Source organism: Misgurnus anguillicaudatus, chromosome 20, assembly GCF_027580225.2.
Source record: "Misgurnus anguillicaudatus chromosome 20, ASM2758022v2, whole genome shotgun sequence".
In the NCBI taxonomy this organism is placed as follows: Eukaryota; Metazoa; Chordata; class Actinopteri; order Cypriniformes; family Cobitidae; genus Misgurnus; species Misgurnus anguillicaudatus.
Window position 1 is genome coordinate 36,149,729 of NC_073356.2, and position 18,459 is coordinate 36,168,187.

The 18,459-nt window shown below is 40.6% G+C and overlaps 2 protein-coding genes across 6 annotated transcripts in view; both read left to right on the forward strand.

Annotated features, from left to right (window-relative positions):
- Positions 1-13,365, forward strand: part of hivep1 (HIVEP zinc finger 1) — a 58,441-nt gene extending 45,076 nt beyond the window's left edge. For 4 of the 5 annotated variants that reach the window (XM_055219381.2, XM_055219382.2, XM_055219383.2 and 1 more), the window contains exons 4-9: positions 2,028-7,729; positions 7,819-7,949; positions 8,034-8,209; positions 9,873-9,974; positions 10,772-11,316; positions 11,600-13,365. In XM_055219381.2, coding sequence (XP_055075356.2) covers positions 2,028-7,729; positions 7,819-7,949; positions 8,034-8,209; positions 9,873-9,974; positions 10,772-11,316; positions 11,600-12,727 — 7,784 coding nt within the window. In that variant the 3' untranslated portion in view covers positions 12,728-13,365. Of the gene's footprint in view, positions 1-2,027; positions 7,730-7,818; positions 7,950-8,033; positions 8,210-9,872; positions 9,975-10,771; positions 11,479-11,599 lie in introns of all 5 variants that reach the window. The other variant, XM_055219385.2, reaches the window with a different exon arrangement.
- A 1,790-nt stretch (positions 13,366-15,155) lies between these two features.
- edn1 (endothelin 1) lies at positions 15,156-18,142 on the forward strand. Its single transcript, XM_055219386.2, has 5 exons — positions 15,156-15,425; positions 15,841-15,991; positions 16,175-16,312; positions 16,571-16,675; positions 17,273-18,142. Exons 1-5 carry the CDS (start codon positions 15,365-15,367, stop codon positions 17,430-17,432), a joined length of 615 nt encoding a protein of 204 aa, XP_055075361.2. The 5' UTR covers positions 15,156-15,364; the 3' UTR covers positions 17,433-18,142.
- The last annotated feature ends 317 nt before the right edge of the window (positions 18,143-18,459 follow it).

The following is an 18,459-nucleotide window of genomic DNA, read 5'->3' on the forward strand; positions in this document are numbered from 1 at the left end:
AAGGGATAAAGAGTTCAGTTGACAGATTGTACAAATTGTCCCAGATGTTAATAGAAGGCAAAGCCCTTCATTTTAATGTAGTAAGTTTATTCTGGCATGTTTTTTATTGTGTAACTGCTGGAAAGGGTTAGTGCAACCAGAATGGAACAGGTCTGAGAATACATGCACCCCTTCTTTAAATACAACAGGCAGTGATGTCACCGGCCATGTTTGTCTTAATCCCTGAATCCGTTAAAAGCAGTTAATTAGCTCAGAGCTCCAATTGCCTCATATCCTCTTTCTACTTTCTTTAGAAACTTTTAAGGAAGTTTGTCAATCACTGTACCAAGGTGACACATGCAGAGAACTGAAGTTTTGGTAAATCCTAACAGCCTTTTTGAAATTCTAGGGAGTTCCTTTGGTACCCAGGAAATAATGACCAAGTAGATCTAATGCTAACCACTTTTCTCCACCAACCAATGCCAAACCAAGCAAGGGAAACCCTATTAAGTGCAGAGCTGCCACAGATGTTAGGGCTTGGTAACTTGTTTGTAACCATTTGGCGTCAAACAGACAAAGAGCCTTCAGTGTAAGTTGAAGACCACAGGGAATCCAAACACAGCAAATGCGGAAAACTCTGCCCATTTGTGCATTGGGTTTCAGTTGTGCCTCGCTCTACGGCAGGCTTTCTTTACCACATTAAGAGTAATTTGATTTGTGTCAGATGTTGACTTAGGTGCTCAGTTATTGCCCCAAGTATTTGGAACACATACGGGATGGAATTAATTTATTCACACAAGCTCATTTATCCGCATAAACACCTACATGTAACTTTTTATCCGTTTTTTCCTGCCAATTGTCTAAATGCATAAAGTGGGACATGGTAACACAAATAGCACAATTGCAATGAATGAGATGTATAAGCACAAGTGAAGGGAGGGTGTGGAGGGAGAGAGAGTGTGGGTTTTGTACATAATGATGCGTGGGCCTCGGTAGCAGCTCAGAAGATCTTCTAGATTCCAAAACAGTCTCGTCTATATGCTGGTTGTCAGTGGGATCGGTACTGCTGCTGAAAGCTAACTGGTTTTGCAAAGCAAAAGATTTTTTTTATAATGGAGCTTTTCATCTGCACTTCAATGCATCAAACTCGTCTTTTTAGGTAGGTGTTTGCTGGTCTGACGTTAGCAAGATTTTTTTGATGGTGATTATATTTGTAATATAGTAACATAAAGTGTGTGTGTGGTGGGGGTATTTATTTAAGATGTATTGTTTAGTTTTGTTTTACTTAAAAACTTGACCAAACTTGCGCAATGCAATTCTGCTGAAAATGAGGTGAAAACGAGACAGACAACAGTCATTTGTTTTGAAGATCGAATCAGGAAAAGCCATCGGCAAATTGTGTATGTAAGGATTACATAAACATCAGCTCGAGTTGATGAAGAAGGAAATGTAGTCGTGCACACTGAGAGAGATTATATTTAAAGACTCTTTCTGAAATGCAGTCTACAACTGTCAGATTGTTATTATAGTAACAGTTGATAAAGTGAGCCAATCAAGGATAAGGGGTCATTTTATTTTATTTTTAAAACTTTGATAACTGCATCTAATTTAATATACTCACAAGACTCATTGTCAATTGGCATTTTAGTTACACAAATAATTTATGTAAGTGATGTAATCAAGGCGCAGGTTTATTGTAAAACATATTTGTAATACAAAAAAATGAAATCTTTCTAATTATGTTTAAACATTTGTATTATGTAAGCTTGAATGTTTGGGTTTGACTTTGATAGTGTAATTTGTTATATTAGATATATGTGACCCAGTCTGTGAAAACCAATGTAAAGAACATTGTGAAAATATAACCATGATATTTCTAATATTGACTGCTTTTTTAATTTCTAATATGCTCCTAACTTTATGAGCCTGGATTCCACAGACAAAGTCACAAACAGTATGACAGTAATTTTGATACAGAACAAAATAGTATTAAATAATATTGAATGAAGTTTGGATTGTTCATCTTTCTTTGTCTCTCTTTTATACAGACATCCCTGAAAATACTAGCAGAAATTCTGAAGGAATCAAAGGATTGAAAAGGAAGAAAGTTGTAGTACAAAACCAGCTAAAGAAAGTCCCCAAGTCACCTGTCAAGAAGCAATCCCAAACCAAGAAATCTGTTTCTCCTTTATCCAAGGACGCCACACCCTCTTCTTCCTTCACCAGCAGTCCACTGCATGGTTTGCTTAATCCTCAAGAACCTGAAGATGCACCACAGGACACATCAGTATCTGAAGCAGTAAGAGGGGAGCCGTCCACCTCAGAGCCACAGGCTCTCAACCAGAAAAGTGCCGCAGAGCAGCCATCTTCTGAAGGCTCGCTACTCGACGATAGCTGGTGCGACAACGGCAGCAACAAAAATTCATCTCCCTCCCACACAAGTGCCCCCCTTGAAGTTCTGCTTAAAGCTATGGAGCCAGATTTCAACACGCTGACAGAAAGGAAGAATAGCAGTCCAATAGGATATCTTGGAAAATCAGCTTCTATTCCTGTCACTTACTCGGACTACGCTATGGCTATGCCTGCTGTTAATTTTAATGTCCAGTCACAACCCACATTTGCACCACCTTTTAGTGCAGCAAAACAACAGTTCTACGGCAGTATGGCATCAACAGCGCAACACGCAACACACCGGTATGTGTCAGGAAACCATCAGCAAGACAGGCCAGGAATCCAGAAAAGCTACAGTGTGGGTCCTTCACTTACCTTGAGCCATGCGCCAGTTCCTTCAGGTTCTGGTGGTTTACCTCAAAGCCAACCACCTGTTGTACAAACATGCCAGTCTCTGTCTGCCACGGTCCCCAACTCAATTCAAGTCCCTGTTACGCCAGGTTTCAGCCCTGTTCAGATGACAACTGTTGTAAACTTTGGCACAAGTCAAGTAACTGATATCACAGCAAAAGAGCAAAAACCGAAGAAGCAAGGGAAGTACGTCTGTGACTACTGCAATAGAGCTTGTGCCAAGCCAAGTGTGCTTCTAAAACACATACGGTCCCACACAGGAGAGAGACCTTACCCATGTGTGACATGTGGCTTTTCATTTAAGACAAAGAGCAACCTATATAAACATAAAAAGTCCCACGCACATACAATCAAACTAGGTCTTGTAAAAGACTCTGGAAGTGGATCCCTTTCCCAAGAGTCTGATAAAGGCCTTGCGACACATTCTGATGCAGAGGAAAGTGGAGACAGTGATGAGGAGGGCAGTGCCGCTGATTTAGACCCAGATTCTTCACAGAGTAGCATAACAGTTTTATCTGAAAGCAGTTTGCAGAGTGCAGGCATAATACCAGGCAGCCAAGCAGAGTCTGAGAATTCAGTGGTGTTTGAAGTTCTGAAACCATTGACCACTCACCGAGGATGTGAGCCAAAAGTCACTGCTGCTCTCCCTAAAGTGGTTGTCCACCCTGTAAATGTTTCACCTTTGCGGGCAGACAGCCCAAGAGTTACAGATTCTGCACCAGAACATGCCACCGCCCAGAGGCAAAGGGATTTCCAGCCAGCAAACCTAAGGTCCAGTGTAACAATGTTATCCTCACTAAAAGAAGTGGATTGCACAAGTCCTCTGCTGGATTCAGTTAGTGAGGATGAAGATCAGCATTGTAAATCACCCCTGGGAGGCAGCCATGCCCAGCTACAGAGGCAACAAGCAACTGATTGCTCGCAACAGTCACAAGGCAAGTGCCTACTAAGTCCTCGGAGTCTAGGAAGCACTGATTCTGGCTACTTTTCTCGTTCTGAAAGTGCTGATCAAGCTATGAGTCCTTCAAGTCCTTTTGTTAAGATCACTCCACCAGCAGAAACTGAGATTACAAAAACCCCACAAGTTCCTGCTTCCCCAGTTGTGGCAACTGTCATGCATGTAGCACCTACTGACAAGCATCGTGTTTCATTAGGACAAATGCATCCTCCATTGGAAACCAAAGCTCTGTCTCTTGAGGAGCGTATCTCAAAACTAATTTCAGACAATGAGGCTGTTGTGGATGACAAACAATTGGATAGTGTCAAACCTAGACGGACTTCTCTTTCTCGAAGGGGTAGCATTGATTCCCCTAAATCTTACATATTCAAAGACTCTTTTCAGTTTGATTTAAAACCACCAGTGAGGAGATCTAGTTCCAACTCTGACATACCCAAATCTCCTTTTACACCCACAGACAAATCTAAGCCAGTATTTCTTCTTTCTGTTCCACATCAGTATCCAGCCATGGACTGTTTACCAATAACAAGAAGTAATTCAATGCCTACAACACCTGGTCAGTCAGCTCTTTTTCCCAATGTAACACCTCAGCCTCACCCACTAAGGATCTGTCAATCATTTGATGACAAGATTAGCTCAATAAACGATGAGGTATTCTCCTCAACTCCTCCTACTCCCAATCCTGCTGTACATACTCGTACCCTAGTCAGACAGAAAGCAGTTGAGGATTCCTCCGCAAATGATGGTCACGTCCTAATTTCTGTTCAGTCCATGGATGAAAGCTATCATGGACCAAGTATTACACATGAGATAAGAAGTAAGTCCTTTGAGCATGCAACGGAAAGAACTCGAAAACCCCAACAAAATAAAGGAACAATGTATGAATGCGAGACCTGCCGTAACCGTTACAGAAAACTAGAAAACTTTGAAAATCACAAAAAGTTTTATTGTTCTGAACTGCACGGTCCGAAGAACAAGCCTATGCAAACCAGGGAGGTGGATTCAGAAGTTTTTAGCCGTAGCATTCAACAACCACTGATAAACAGAAATGCAGTAATTACAGGAATTGTAGAGCAACCATCTATGGTACGAAAAAGAAGAAAAATTAAAAGTGTTGGAGATGACGATGACCAGTCTCCAACTGAGACCACACCTCCATGTTCAAGAAGTTTTGATTCCTGCCAAATGTCCACAGGTTCGCTAGGGCGACCTTACTCCCACCACACCCAGACTATAAGTAACTCTACTGTTTTAGGTCAAATGCAAATCATTGGAAGAGTTGCTGAACCACAAGAGTCAAGACTATCTCCAATACGTGAGGCCCAGATTAGCTCACCCACTAAAGACAGAGGGGATCTCCAGAGACAAGGGAGCGGTACTTCAGTTATTCGACATACCAACTCCCTCAGCCAACTAAATTCTTTTGAAACGTCAGAGTCCATTGATAGATCATCTCCAGTTGATACTGGGGAAAGGGAAGTAAAGAGCTCTACAAAATGCCATACAGAAGCTGCAGTAAGTTCATCTTCACAAAGTTACCAGGACAGACTGTCAACACCCAAATGTGCCAGCCAAGGAATTGAGCATCATGGTAGGCAAACATTTCCCATTGCAAGTGACAGTTCCACACCTTTACAGCAATCACGACTTGTGCGGCAGAGCAACATTCAAGTCCCGGAAATTCTAGTAACAGAGGAACCAGACAGAGATCATGAAAGTCAACTTGTAGAATCAACAGAGAAACCCGTAGAAACATTCAGCTGGCCTCAGAGGAGTGAGAGCTTGTCCAAATTGCCAACAGAAAAACTTCCCCCAAAGAAGAAGCGCATACGACTTGCTCAAATGGAACAATCTTCTGGTGAATCTAGCTTTGAGTCAAGTCTGTCTCGTAGTCTTAGTAGAGACAGTAGCTTGTCAAGGTGCTCTAGTATTTCAGCCTCTTTTGACAGAGATGATCCACCAAGGTCTGACAGCCCATCCAGGGTTGAAAGTGTTGGGAAGTCTCCAGAAGCTCAAGGGCTTCCTGTAGCAAACAACACTCTTGGAGTGCCAGGCATGATGAGACGAGCTACCTCAGAGCAGATCACCTGCACTCAGTCATCTGTGGAAATTTCTTGTGATTACCGTAGCAAATCTTTTGACTGCAGCAGCGTGTCATCCAGCAGGCCTTTGACACCAATGCAGACGTCCATGCCAAAAACTACACACAGTCCTCTAACTACCCAGGTCCCCCTCATTGAAAGAAGACGGGGACCCTTGGTCCGTCAGATGTCTTTGAAGATTGGTCCAGACCCTCAAATGGCAGTGAAACAGACTGTCTCTACTCAAAGAGGCCCTTTCACAAATGAATCTTCTAGGTCCCAATCTAGACAAGTAAGTGTGAACACATCTACAATTGTTCAGCCCTTTGTGCTGTATTCTGGTGAGGAACCAAAACAGACACATGAGCATATGGTTCAAAGTATAAACCTTGGAAGCCAAACCCAACAACCCCAAGTTTATGGCCTTCCCCATCCATGGCATCAGACCTCAAAGGTTGTGACATGCCAGGTGCAACCCCCGGTCAATATGGTGGCAGGTCACACAGACATTCAAAAGACCTCAGATGAAAAAAATAACAAAAGCTTTGTACCTAAATACCAAATGAATTGCCCAGTACTGAAAACAGGCCAAACATATTCTTTTGCAGGTGTGCAAGGCAAACAGATTGCTTTGCCAGTGATTACAATACCAATTGCTAATAAAATTAAAGTCTCACAATCAAATGATGGAACACACAATGTCTTTGTAGCACAACCAGGTTATCAGGCTCTAATTAATAAGCCCCCAGTTGTACTTCCTGTTGGTGTGCAAGGTGTTTCAGCCTCTCAAATAACATCGGTATCGACAAGTGTACCCCAGATCCTAATCACACATGAGCAAACGTTAGCACCAGCCTCTGTGGCTTCTAAAGTTAACTTCCCTACAGTGCATGTTGTTAACAGTGATTTAAAGACTGGAAAAGACATCCAAACTCACAGGCAAGGTGCATCCGTTGCTATCCAGATGAAGAACAACAATAAAAACACTGAACTAAACCAGACAACTCAGCAAAGCATCCCATCTCTTGGTTCACTGCACTGTACTCAAAAACTAGCATCAGCAAATCTATGCCCGCAGGAGGCCACTGCCTCAAGCAAGCGAATGCTTTCCCCTGCCAACAGCCTGGACATTGCTATGGAAAAAACACAGAAGAGGGCTAAAGATGAACATGGAGCAGCATGTCTCACTGATGGTAGATCTTTAAATTACCTGAACACAAAGATGTCAGAAATTACCAGACAGAGGAAACTAATGTTGGTCAGACAGGTGTGTATGACAGAGCCAGTAGACAGCCCAATTGAGACAGATGCTCCAGAACAATTGCCCGAGACTTCCGAATCAGAAAAGACACCTGTCCCCCAGAGAGCAACACCAGAGGTCAATGAACAAGAGATGGAGAGTAGGACACCAACCACAGTTCATGCTGGTCAAGGTTCTGCCACACGTTCTTCACCTGGAATTCAAAACAGCACTATGCCAGAAAATATATATCTGAAGCCACAAGAGAAACCTGAGGAGCAGCGCTGGTCTCCATCCAAATCTCCTCTGAGGCCTACAACGTTTCAAGGACAAGTGAAGTTAGCTTCTTCTGTGTCAGTTGTCAACACCAGAGACAGTCATCGTCTGTCATTCCCCAGTCTGAAAACAGCTACAACTTTTACCTGGTGTTTTCTAATGAAAAGAAAACCTCTTCATATTCAGCAGACAGACCAGAAGATATCTGCTTATTCAGCCTGGGTTGTAAACCCCAACAATCCCAACCCACTAGGCCTTCCCACAAAAGTGGTAATGTCCTTGTTTGACTCCAAACAGACATCCAAGAAAATACACTACACCCAAGCCAAAACAACAACTTTGAAGTCAGATATCTTAACCTACTCTGAGAAGTTAAAAGACGTTTTGTCAAAAGTAAGCATTTTTACATTTGAACATTTTAAATACATTACTGTCTACACTATAGTGCATGATTATTAAACTGTTTTTGCATTTTGTTTCAGGTTGTTATCCAGCAAAGATCTGTGCCAAATGAGAATAGTGGAAAAATGAAACCAGAGACGCAACCTATTAATGAGTCAGATAGAGACTCTTCCAAATCTGAACCCCAACGAGTGAAGATCTTTGATGGAGGGTTTGTATTTCTTAACACTAATCTTTTAAAATGCCCCCTTCCAAAATATTTTGTTTTGATTTTCTTATTCTGTTATATTTTCAGCTACAAATCCAACGAGGAATATGTGTATGTTAGAGGACGTGGAAGAGGAAAATACATCTGTGAGGAATGTGGAATCCGCTGCAAAAAACCGAGCATGCTGCGCAAACACATCCGTACCCACTCTGACATTCGCCCCTTTCACTGCACACAATGCAACTTCTCTTTCAAGACTAAGGGTGAGTTCAGATCATTTTTCCATTGGCTGTTATGAGGAACTGAATTTTATGGTTATAAAGATACTTAACGTGGTCTTAGTTTATCCTTCATAAATATTTTGTATTTTTTAATAAATTAATCTTTTAATTTAAAGGAATACTGCCCAGTAAATGCCAAATGCAATATCTACCAGCATGTGTTTTATTAAAATTGAGGTTTTTAATACAATGTTTTATTTCATGTTTCATACATGAATTATATGTCGAGATTCTGAGTAAAAGGAGTGTGAAAATGCAGTACCGCGGCTACTTATACGCAGAGTACACAGTTTGCGTAGGGCACCAACTCCCCGGAGGGCACCATCTCGGTTGCTCATAAAATAAAAACATTTAATTCTGTATAAATATGAATCACAATTCATACAAACTATATGACATTATAATACAGCATTTTACGGTAAGCAGATGACGCGACGCGCCATCCCCATATCTGCCTGATTTAAATAGTGTGTACCAATTTATATCATGTAACTTCAATTGTTTAAATGGCATTGTGCGGCGTTGCGTTTTAAAGCATGGTAAACATATATATGCTAAAGAAATTTGTTGTTTTGTATATCCTAATAACTACACTTATTTATTGTTTTAATGAACAAAACATGTTTAACTGAATGCTTGAATCAATCAAACACCTGTATTATTGGGAACATAAACATACATATTTTTTAAGAGACATCTGCTGTTTTCTTAAAGCTAACTTTTAATTTAAAGAAATACATTTAGTAATTCTCCAAAATTGCTTGGATTTATACTGCTTTGTCCCTTTAGATTAAGCTAGATTAAGTCCATTAGCTACACAGGTACAGATGCAGAGATATAGGCTATAATACATAATTGCATTTTGTATAATTGTAGTTTGTGTTGCTGTAAAAATACAATTATAAATGATAAAAATAGCATTTTAATACAGTTCTATTCGCACACATACTATAGTTGTGTGTGACGTTGTTGTTGTTGGTGTTGTTGTTTCTAACTAAAGGGGGCACCACCGTAAAAGTCCACTTAGGGCACCCATTTGGCCAGCAGCAGCCCTGTGAAAATGTGTATAAAAAAAGGCAACGTTCACAATAAAGCTTGTATTTATTTACTAAACCTCATGTCATTCCAAATTAATAACAATAGTTGAAATCTTAAAGAATAGTATGGTTTCTTCTTTTCCATACAGTTGGAATAAATGAGAACCTCAGTCCCCAGTCATGGTACCTGCAGAAACTAAGAGCAACCAGGAAAATTCATGGAAGGGAAATAAATAATGATCAATTCATTTACTTTTACGAGTCAAATGTATTATCATATTACAACAGTTAGGTAATTTTGACCATTTTCAACCATCTATAAGAATAATTTTTCTGTACAATCAGTTTTTTTCTTACCTGCTTTTTTTGAAGACTGTGCCTGTTGAAAAAAGCGGGCATGATTCATTGCAGTTGAACTTCCCACGCTGCACTGCAGAACAGCACACAGTGTCAGACCAGCCTACGTTCCTTTAAGAACTTCTTTATCGGTTACTCACCCATTACATAGAGCCAGTGCCCAGGAATATAGCATGCTTATGTAAACTGTGCTATGCCCAGCATCCGCCTCCCACCTTGATGACCTCTCTCTTTTTTTCTCATCCACACAGGAAATCTCACCAAGCACATGAAGTCCAAAGCCCACAGTAAGAAGTGCATGGAGATGGGTGTTGCGATTGGCATTATAGATGATCAAGACAACGAAGACTCTGGTATGTTTCTCTCAATAAGTCTGGGGTTTTTTTCTTGACAACCACAGGTTATGTTAGGGAAGCCCAGAAAACAGAAACTATATTTAAACCATTATATTATGGTTTTTAACAACCAATCTAACATGACCATTAATAGTTATATTATCGATAAAATGTGTATTGTCCATCCTTTGAAATGATGATCAATAGCAACCCCACAGTCTAATTAGAGATTCTAAATGCGGTCTTTTCCTTGTTAACTCTTGGTGCATGTGGGCGGCATATACAGCGTTTACTGCAAGGAAATTGCTGTATCTAATTTTAGCGAAAGAGAGAGAGATAGAGAGAGTTCTCTGGTCTCAGTTACTGAGAGCATATTTGTTTTCCTCTCACACAGTTCCACACAAGCTGTCAAGTACAGGCTGCATTTGTGGTCTGAGGTGTTAATGTCTTCCCTGTATAATGGGAGGGATGTTTTTAGTCAGAGCAATCATCCTTTCTTTTGCTATGCAGTAGATTATAGAAAGCAGACAGGTATTCATTATGAAAGTTTAAACTACAAACAGTAGTTTGTAGGATGGACTGCAATGTCTACAATGTAAGACTGCCAAATACAGTCTATCCCAACCAGACAACAAAATATACCTCACTGACCACTGTCTGCATCCCTGGAGTCAGTTTTAGTCTTACTACCATTTCAAATATTCAGTAATCATATGTGCAATACTATGCAGCTGGAATTAAGCTTGCCATATGTTGTATACGTTGTTGTTTGCTACATTACAGATTTGTTTATTGTGTTGTTGTTTTATTTATAGTTGATCGAGGAACAGCAGGAAGTGCTGACAGGCAGGACTCAGATGGTGATGATTCAGATGGCCCGGATGATGAAGATAATGATGGCGAGGAAGAGGATGAGGAGGACAGCCAAGCAGAGTCGGGCATTTCTGCAACACCTTCGGTTTCTGCAAGTCCCCAGCACCTTCCTGCTAACCATGCCGACATAGCTCCTAGCTCTCTGCTGGCTCAGATGTCTATCAGCCCCAGCCCAACCCCTGCTGCCCAACCTCAGCCACCTCCAGCTTCAGATTCCCAGACTTCAGAAACAGAGTCGGTGGCTATGACGAGTCCTGTCTTATTAGTCAGACAGATGTCAATCTCCGCTTCTTGTTCCAGCCCAGGCCCTAATCCAACCTCTTTTGCTATCCATTCCACAACTGCCTCAGAATCCCACGCCTCTGACACCGACTCTGTGCACATGATGAGCCCGATTTCACCTTGCAGGCAGATGTCCATCGACTACCCTGATTTTGACGTTCCCCCTAGTCCCCCAGTGGCAGGCAAGGGCACCAAGCTCGCCCAGGTGAGACCCATGTCCTCGCCGTTATTGTCTTTCCCGTCGTGCATCCCTTCCTCTCTACATGTACATCTAACCCCATACCAGTATCAAACCTCATATGCATTCCAATCCCATGAGTCTCGCATGTCTGGCACATCAGCAAAGCTGCTTTGAATGCATGAAAAGGTGAATAGAATTTCAGCTGGTAGTTGCTGACTACCTTTCATAACATAGGGTCGGGTATTTGAACCTTCGTTTGTGTTGCTAGTCATTATAACAAAGTAATTATACCATTGTTCTTTAACAGGATGGAGTTGCCGTCACCTCATCCCAGCCTGCAAGTGAGTCCAATGCCAACGTTGACCGTGGTACTCAGACCTCCTCTGACCCTCTTCAGGGACACTTGCACTTTCCAAACACGGGTCCAATCATCGAGCCAAGAGTTGGGGCCACTACTCATCTGTTCAGCCACCTGCCTTTGCACTCCCAGCAGCCCCCACGATCCCCATACAGCATGGTACCTGTAGGTGGCATCCAACTTGTTCCTGCTGGTTTGGCAGCGTACTCTACATTTGTCCCAATTCAGGCCGGGCCAGTCCAATTAACCATCCCCGCACTAAGTGTGATCCATAGGCAGTCCAGTAGCCCTCTCCCAGGCCCCAATTCCTCTCCCCGGCCGGAGAGTTCCCCGGCCCATCCACTAGTAGTTCAGGAGCCAATAAATAGTGTCCTGCCTTGTTTTCCTCTTGGTCAAGTGGCAGGGCTCCAGACACTAGGTTCTCCCCAGAACACTTTGCAGCCCATGGGTTTGGAGACCTTGAGTGTGGTGGGTCTGGCCAACTCCACCCAGCTGGTACCACAGCCATTAAATGCCACCCTGGGTGTGCAGGTGTTGGCAGCCAGCCCTGCTCCTCAGATCAGCACAGCTTCGCCAGCACAGATCCCTGGCCTACAGATCCTCAACATTGCCCTTCCAGCTTTAATACCATCTCTCAGCCCCCTCTCAGCTCTAAGCCCCCTTCCAGCAACCATGGACAAGCCGCATAGTCCTGAGGCTGTAGCATCTGCACCTACCCCAGCACAGGTTGCAGAATCACCACCAGCGCCTACGTCTTCAGCCAGTCCTTCAACAGTCAATCCAGGAGAAGCTTCAACAAATTTGAAGCCATCCACAGACGACTGCCCCAGCAGCCCTAGCCTTGGATCTGGGGACACAGAGGATGCAGAGAAGACTTTAGCCATGGTGAAAATTCAAACCCCACCACCTTCGTCTCCCTCATGCACTAATAAAAGGAGCTCTGATGTTCCTCAGAAGGCAACAGCAGGTGGGGCTAGTGAAGCGATACCACGGCAACCTGTCTCTAGACAACCAGAAACTAATGACTATAACGAAGCCTCCAGTGATGATGAGGATAGACTTGTCATAGCTACCTGAGAATCCCAATAAAATCTTTTCCTTCTGTCTATGAATCTATATCTTTCTCTTATCTATCTCTTCTCCCACTCCTTTGTAAAACTTTGTCACTTTGTAAAACTGAAACACTTCAAGAGGTTTGCAACTCTGCCAGCCTTCTTATAAAAAGCACATTTTCTGACAGTCATATTGTACGTGCAATCATAAATGATGACCAATTATTTTATTTTGTACTTTTTTGTTAGCACCAGAGTTTTTCTTTTCTTTTTTGTACATGTTGTATAGACAATTGTGCCTTTTGGAGTTTCTTGTTTAGAAACCTGTACATAATATCTTATAAATCTAGTAGTTGCCTATTAAGTTAGATGAAATCAAAATGAAAGAATGGAGTAAATACTGTTTTTTATTTTAAAAACATTTTATGTCTATCGTAAATTTATGGGGAAATTAATGTTGTACTGAGGATGTATAACCATTTATATGGCATTGGGGGGGAAGTGTTCCTGTGCACAGATGTTGTGGTCAAGTATTTATTATATTCCACCTGGTGCCCATTTTGAACTCCATAAGTCCATAGGTATGAGTAAAATGGTGGCTTTACATTTGCTGTATCTACGCTATCTACAGTATCAGTAAAACCTTGTTTACAAGTGCACAAATGTCTCTGTAGTCTTTTCTTTTTTGTTTAAGCAGTGCAATTAGCTACCTAATGTCCTTTAATCAGCACTGCAGAAGCGGTTACTCTTATGGCACTCAAAGACACTAGAATTATTCAGCAACTCACATCAGTAATGAGGGTCTTAGCCAGGCCGGCAAAAAAACGTCACCAATCAGCTCTTTTATGAGGTTGTATTGACTGCGACTTAGTCCTCGTCTCCAGAGGCTCTGGACAAGAGCTCTCAGTACAGACCAAAAACGGACTCATTTCATCGACAGTACTATTTGCTTCCCGTCGTGGTATGATACTGTGGCTAAACATCGCCCCCTTCCGGATGCGTCAAGACTCTGCAGGCAGAGCAGATTCAGGTAGGTAGGGGAGGATGTTGCTTGGTTACCCAGCCCACGGAAGAGCATGAGAGTGGGTGAGATTGTCTGAAAACTGTTCTGAACATTTTGTCCCCCCAAACCCAGTGAATTTACTGAAAGTGGTCCATTAGATATCGTGTGCGTAATGTACTGCTCTGAAACTCATGGCACTTTTTTAACTCGTCCACTAGTGCCGAATTTGTATCAGAGCTGTTCTGTACAGAAAAAAATAGATCGTAAGACCTGTATGTACAGGTAAGACTTAAGCCTTGCAGAAAGACGATGACCAGTTTTGTTATTTTAAGAAAACTGTTACTGTGATCGTGGCACCCTAGCTCGAGGAAAGCAACGTTGTTAAAGAGAACCGCATATTTCCATAATTATCCCTAATGCAGCATCTCTATTCATCAGCTCTCTTAATAGATTGCTTATGTTATTGTCCTAAATCTCCGTCTGAGGTGGAACAAGCATGAACAGGCAACACATCTTCGTGCCGAAATTTTAATAAAGCTTGCTCAAAAAACTATTTTGAGGGTGAGGATGCAGTGCGCTTATGAGTTTCCATTAATACCCATTTCTTTCGGGCAGAACAAAAAGACAGCTGGCGGCGAAAGTTTTATTCGCATCTGTTAATAGAAAACTTTGAACCTCAATGCACCATTGACAAACATACATAGAATTTATTTTGAAAAATGTGTTTTATGACGACTATTTAAATGCACATTAAGCATTATATAATCATGAATGGCAAAAAATAATTTCATTTAAAATGAATTAAAATTTATTTCTAAAGTATTTTTCACAATTTAGCGTTGTGGCAAAACGGATTAAAAATAGCAGTAGAAGAAAAAACTGCATAAAGTTAATATATATGCGCATAAAAATTTCAAAACCATATTTGTGATTGAGGGAACATGACAGGTAGGTGACAGGTGAATTGGCCCCAAAATACAAGTTTTGGTTGGACGCGCAGGCATATTTATGAAATACAATTACCCAATTGATAATTCACTAACTAGTTTTTGAATTATAATCTTTGAAACAAATATATAGAACAAAATAGGTTTAGTAGGGACAAGCATTTGTATATTTTAACCCAATCTTAAATTGCTGATATAACTCTTGTGACAAATTCTCTACCTATTCAATATTAGCGTAACCTTATTATTTATTAAGGGTCACTTAAAAAATCTTTTTTTTTTAAAGTGATGATTTCATTGGAATCTGAAGCATTTCAAGTTTATACTCGAGCGTCCTCTACTGGGCAGAATTTAAACTGCCCTATTTTAAAAGTCATGGCTTACCATAAAAACTTGGCACCAACCTGCCGCCCGGCGTCTCCATCCCACTGGAATTTCAGGAATACAAAGTTTCTTATCTCGCTCCACATGTTGCTTGTCGGTGACTATTACAAACAGCATTGTGTTCGCGTGAGCGCGCGGGAGGGGGGCGGAGAGCACGCGTATAAAAGCAATGAGACTCAAAGGAGCGCAACTCTGAAGTGATGCACGGGTGCTTGTGAACGACCTGTAATTAAAAGTGCAACTTGGCTGCTGCGCACCGAAAGTTTTCAGCTATTTGCGAATTTATTGGATTATCTTCATTTGGGACTTGGATAAGAATACATATAAAATGGATTTGAGGATTATTTTCCCAGTGTTGTCCATGCTGTCTTCTGGAATCTTTGACTTTGGTATGTACATTAAAATATCTATACTACAATTTTTTTTTAAGTTTGTAAAGTCATTTTTAATTTTGAATAAGTTAACAGCAACTAAATTAAAATACTTGTACAGCCAATTTGATTATACTTAAACATTGAAAGCAGCATTTTTACAGAGTATAAACTCTACATGGCAGCAAATTCTTTACTTTTTGTTTAAGAGTTTAGGAGTAATTTAAACTTCTCAAAGGTTTTGCAGGAGAAAGTACAATTATGTGTTTACGACATTGAGAAAGTTTAAACATGTACATGTTTCGCATCATTGCCATTGCTTATTACGCGTGACAAAAACTTTACAAGTTATTGCAGTTTTGAACACAAATTGCTAAATTTAATTAAGCAAATGACTAAACATCATTAAAGTAACCCAACTTTATGATTACAGTTACAGCGGCATCTCTGAATCACATAACATCACCTGGCGCATCAGTGTCGGCGCGCCACTCCAGACCCAAACGATGCTCCTGCGCAAGTTTTCTGGATAAAGAGTGCGTTTACTTCTGTCACCTGGACATCATATGGGTCAACACACCAGAGTAAGTACTACTTAATTCACATCAACAGATTCGGCTAAATTGGGACACTTTGACAGTCATCTCAATGTCATAAAGTTTACCCGATTTACAATATCTAACACACGTGTAGCTAAAACAAGATGTTTGTGTAAGTGTTCTCCGTGGCATATTACTGTTTCCCTTATTTGTTTTTCTTTTCCCCAGGCGAACCGTATCTTACGGACTTGGAAACGCTCCACGCAAGAAGCGCGCAGTCCCAGAACCTGTTGTGCCCAAATCGCGCTGCAAATGTGCAGATAGCAAAGACAAAACATGCACTTCATTCTGTCAAGCGAACAATGCGTAAGTACACGCTGAATGCAAATAACCTGCACGTCACAGTTCAAAGCAATAGATATTTTTAATCTCAAGTCCTATTTCAAGGAAACCAGATTTACTGGTTTACATATTTGGGTGAGAAACAGAATGATAATGTACAGGGGTTATAACTTTACGGCATGCCATGACAAACTTGCTGAAACAGGTTTCACTTCTATATGTGGACTTGCTAAGGAATTGGGTTGTGAAGCGTCTCATGTGAACTTTCTTTTTTTACTGTAGGTATAAGACAGAATCAGACAGAGCCATCCCAGCCGCCCAGGGCCACGACTGTGCCAGGCAGGAATGCAAACACAAACTGGCAGCAATACAAAAAGCAATTAAACGGTAAGAAAAAGCGCACGCATTTTAAAATGTGGCACACATTTAAGAAGCTTTAATTTTAAGCTTCTGTAACATTGATGTCTCCTCGAAGTAATGGAGTCATTTTATTTTAGATTTTAAATTGAGCTCCCGGAGGTTAATAACTATTGTTGGTTTAATGACTTGAATGAAAGTAGTTTTCTCAACTTTGTCAGTAGGTCTACTTTTCAAGAGATTTAACAACCATTAATTTAATGTATAGTGCACTTATTTGCACAAATATACAGTGCCTAAATACGTGAACACACATACTTAAGCTTTATCAATGCATATGAGAACAGACTTGTTAGCAATCCACAAGGCAACAATTGCACATTTACATTTCTGTTCAAGGCCTGTCATGTGAAGAAAGATAATAGTAATAGTGAAATAGTAATAAGAAAAATGCAAAATTGATTTGTGAGCCAGATTTAGGGACAAACAAACAATTACTGAAGTGCTTTAAAACTTTGTTAAACAAACTTTATTGAATCCTTAAGCACAACTAAATATTTATGGTGATTTGTTAAATCAGATTCACATCAGCTGTGATATTGACCACATTGTGATGTTTGTCTACAGGGTGAAAATCACACACCAGATTGATGACGTATCCTTGAGAGCGATGGCCACCAAAAAGACACAACAACTTCTGAAGAAATGGGAAGTGAGGCAGCGTCACAAAGCACCACGCGGACGCCCGAAAACACCGACTCCTACACCGACTTTGACCAGCTTATAAACTTTGTTGATTCGCTCTAGTAAAAAGGATTTAAATCTCCTCTTCTCAACTCCTCTCAACACGTCATGTGGAGAAAAGTCATCATGGAATCCTTTTCAAATGTGTGTTGGAATACCTACAGATATCCATCCAGGATTCAGGTGTTTTCACGCGGGCTCCACCCCAGGCGTGAGTCAACACCAGCACACAGACTGAACTCGGTTTGAGTCATGGAGGAGAAATTGAACGTTTGGAGATGCTGTTGACTGAAACGAAAGAAACCTCAAGGCGTCAGGACTATCTAGATCCAGGACGCATGGAATTATCAATCCCACTTGAGCAGGGATATTTAAGACTTGACCACATCACGTGTCTTGCACAGAAAAAATATGCTGGTATCCAAAGAAACAATCAGAGACAGACAGAAACCTAAGGCGATATACGCACAGAAGTGTTACACTATAACTAAAAAAAATTGTCCTACACATTGATGTTATAATGCAAAATGTTATTTTGTCTCATTATTATCTGTAATGAGACTAATGCTCTTTATACACTGTACAATGATGAAGCTCTGAAATTGTATCAATGGCAAATGATTGTTTACATTTAAGTTAAATATGTATCTTTAAATAAGCCATATTGGCTTCAGAGATGTTATTTCTATGAAATATAACATGTTATATTGTGTTATTACCCTTTTTGTGGTAACATTGTTAAGTATTAATAAATAATTTGCATTATTTAAACAAATGATTTTTTCATTGTTTCTTGAAGTTGTTGCTTAACTTAAATTCTTAGTAAATATCAGTGACAATTTAGTATTTTTTTTTTATTTTAAGAAATTCATTAGCAAACGTGGACACTGTATGGATGTGAGAAATTTATGTCAAAGTGACAAACTTAAAAAACAAATCTATAAAAATTACATACAGCCAAAACTTAAAGGGATATTTCACTTTAAAATGAAAATTCTGTCATAATTTACTCAGCCCCATGTTGTTGTAAACCTGTATGAATTTATATTTTCTGATGAACACACAAAAAA

Coding starts and splice junctions, on each gene's coding strand:
- edn1 (XM_055219386.2), top strand. CDS start 15,365: ATGGATTTGAGGATTATTTTCCCAGTGTTGTCCATGCTGTCTTCTGGA. Junction 15,426..15,840: donor TTCTGGAATCTTTGACTTTG/GTATGTACATTA, acceptor TTATGATTACAG/TTACAGCGGCATCTCTGAAT. Junction 15,992..16,174: donor ATATGGGTCAACACACCAGA/GTAAGTACTACT, acceptor TCTTTTCCCCAG/GCGAACCGTATCTTACGGAC.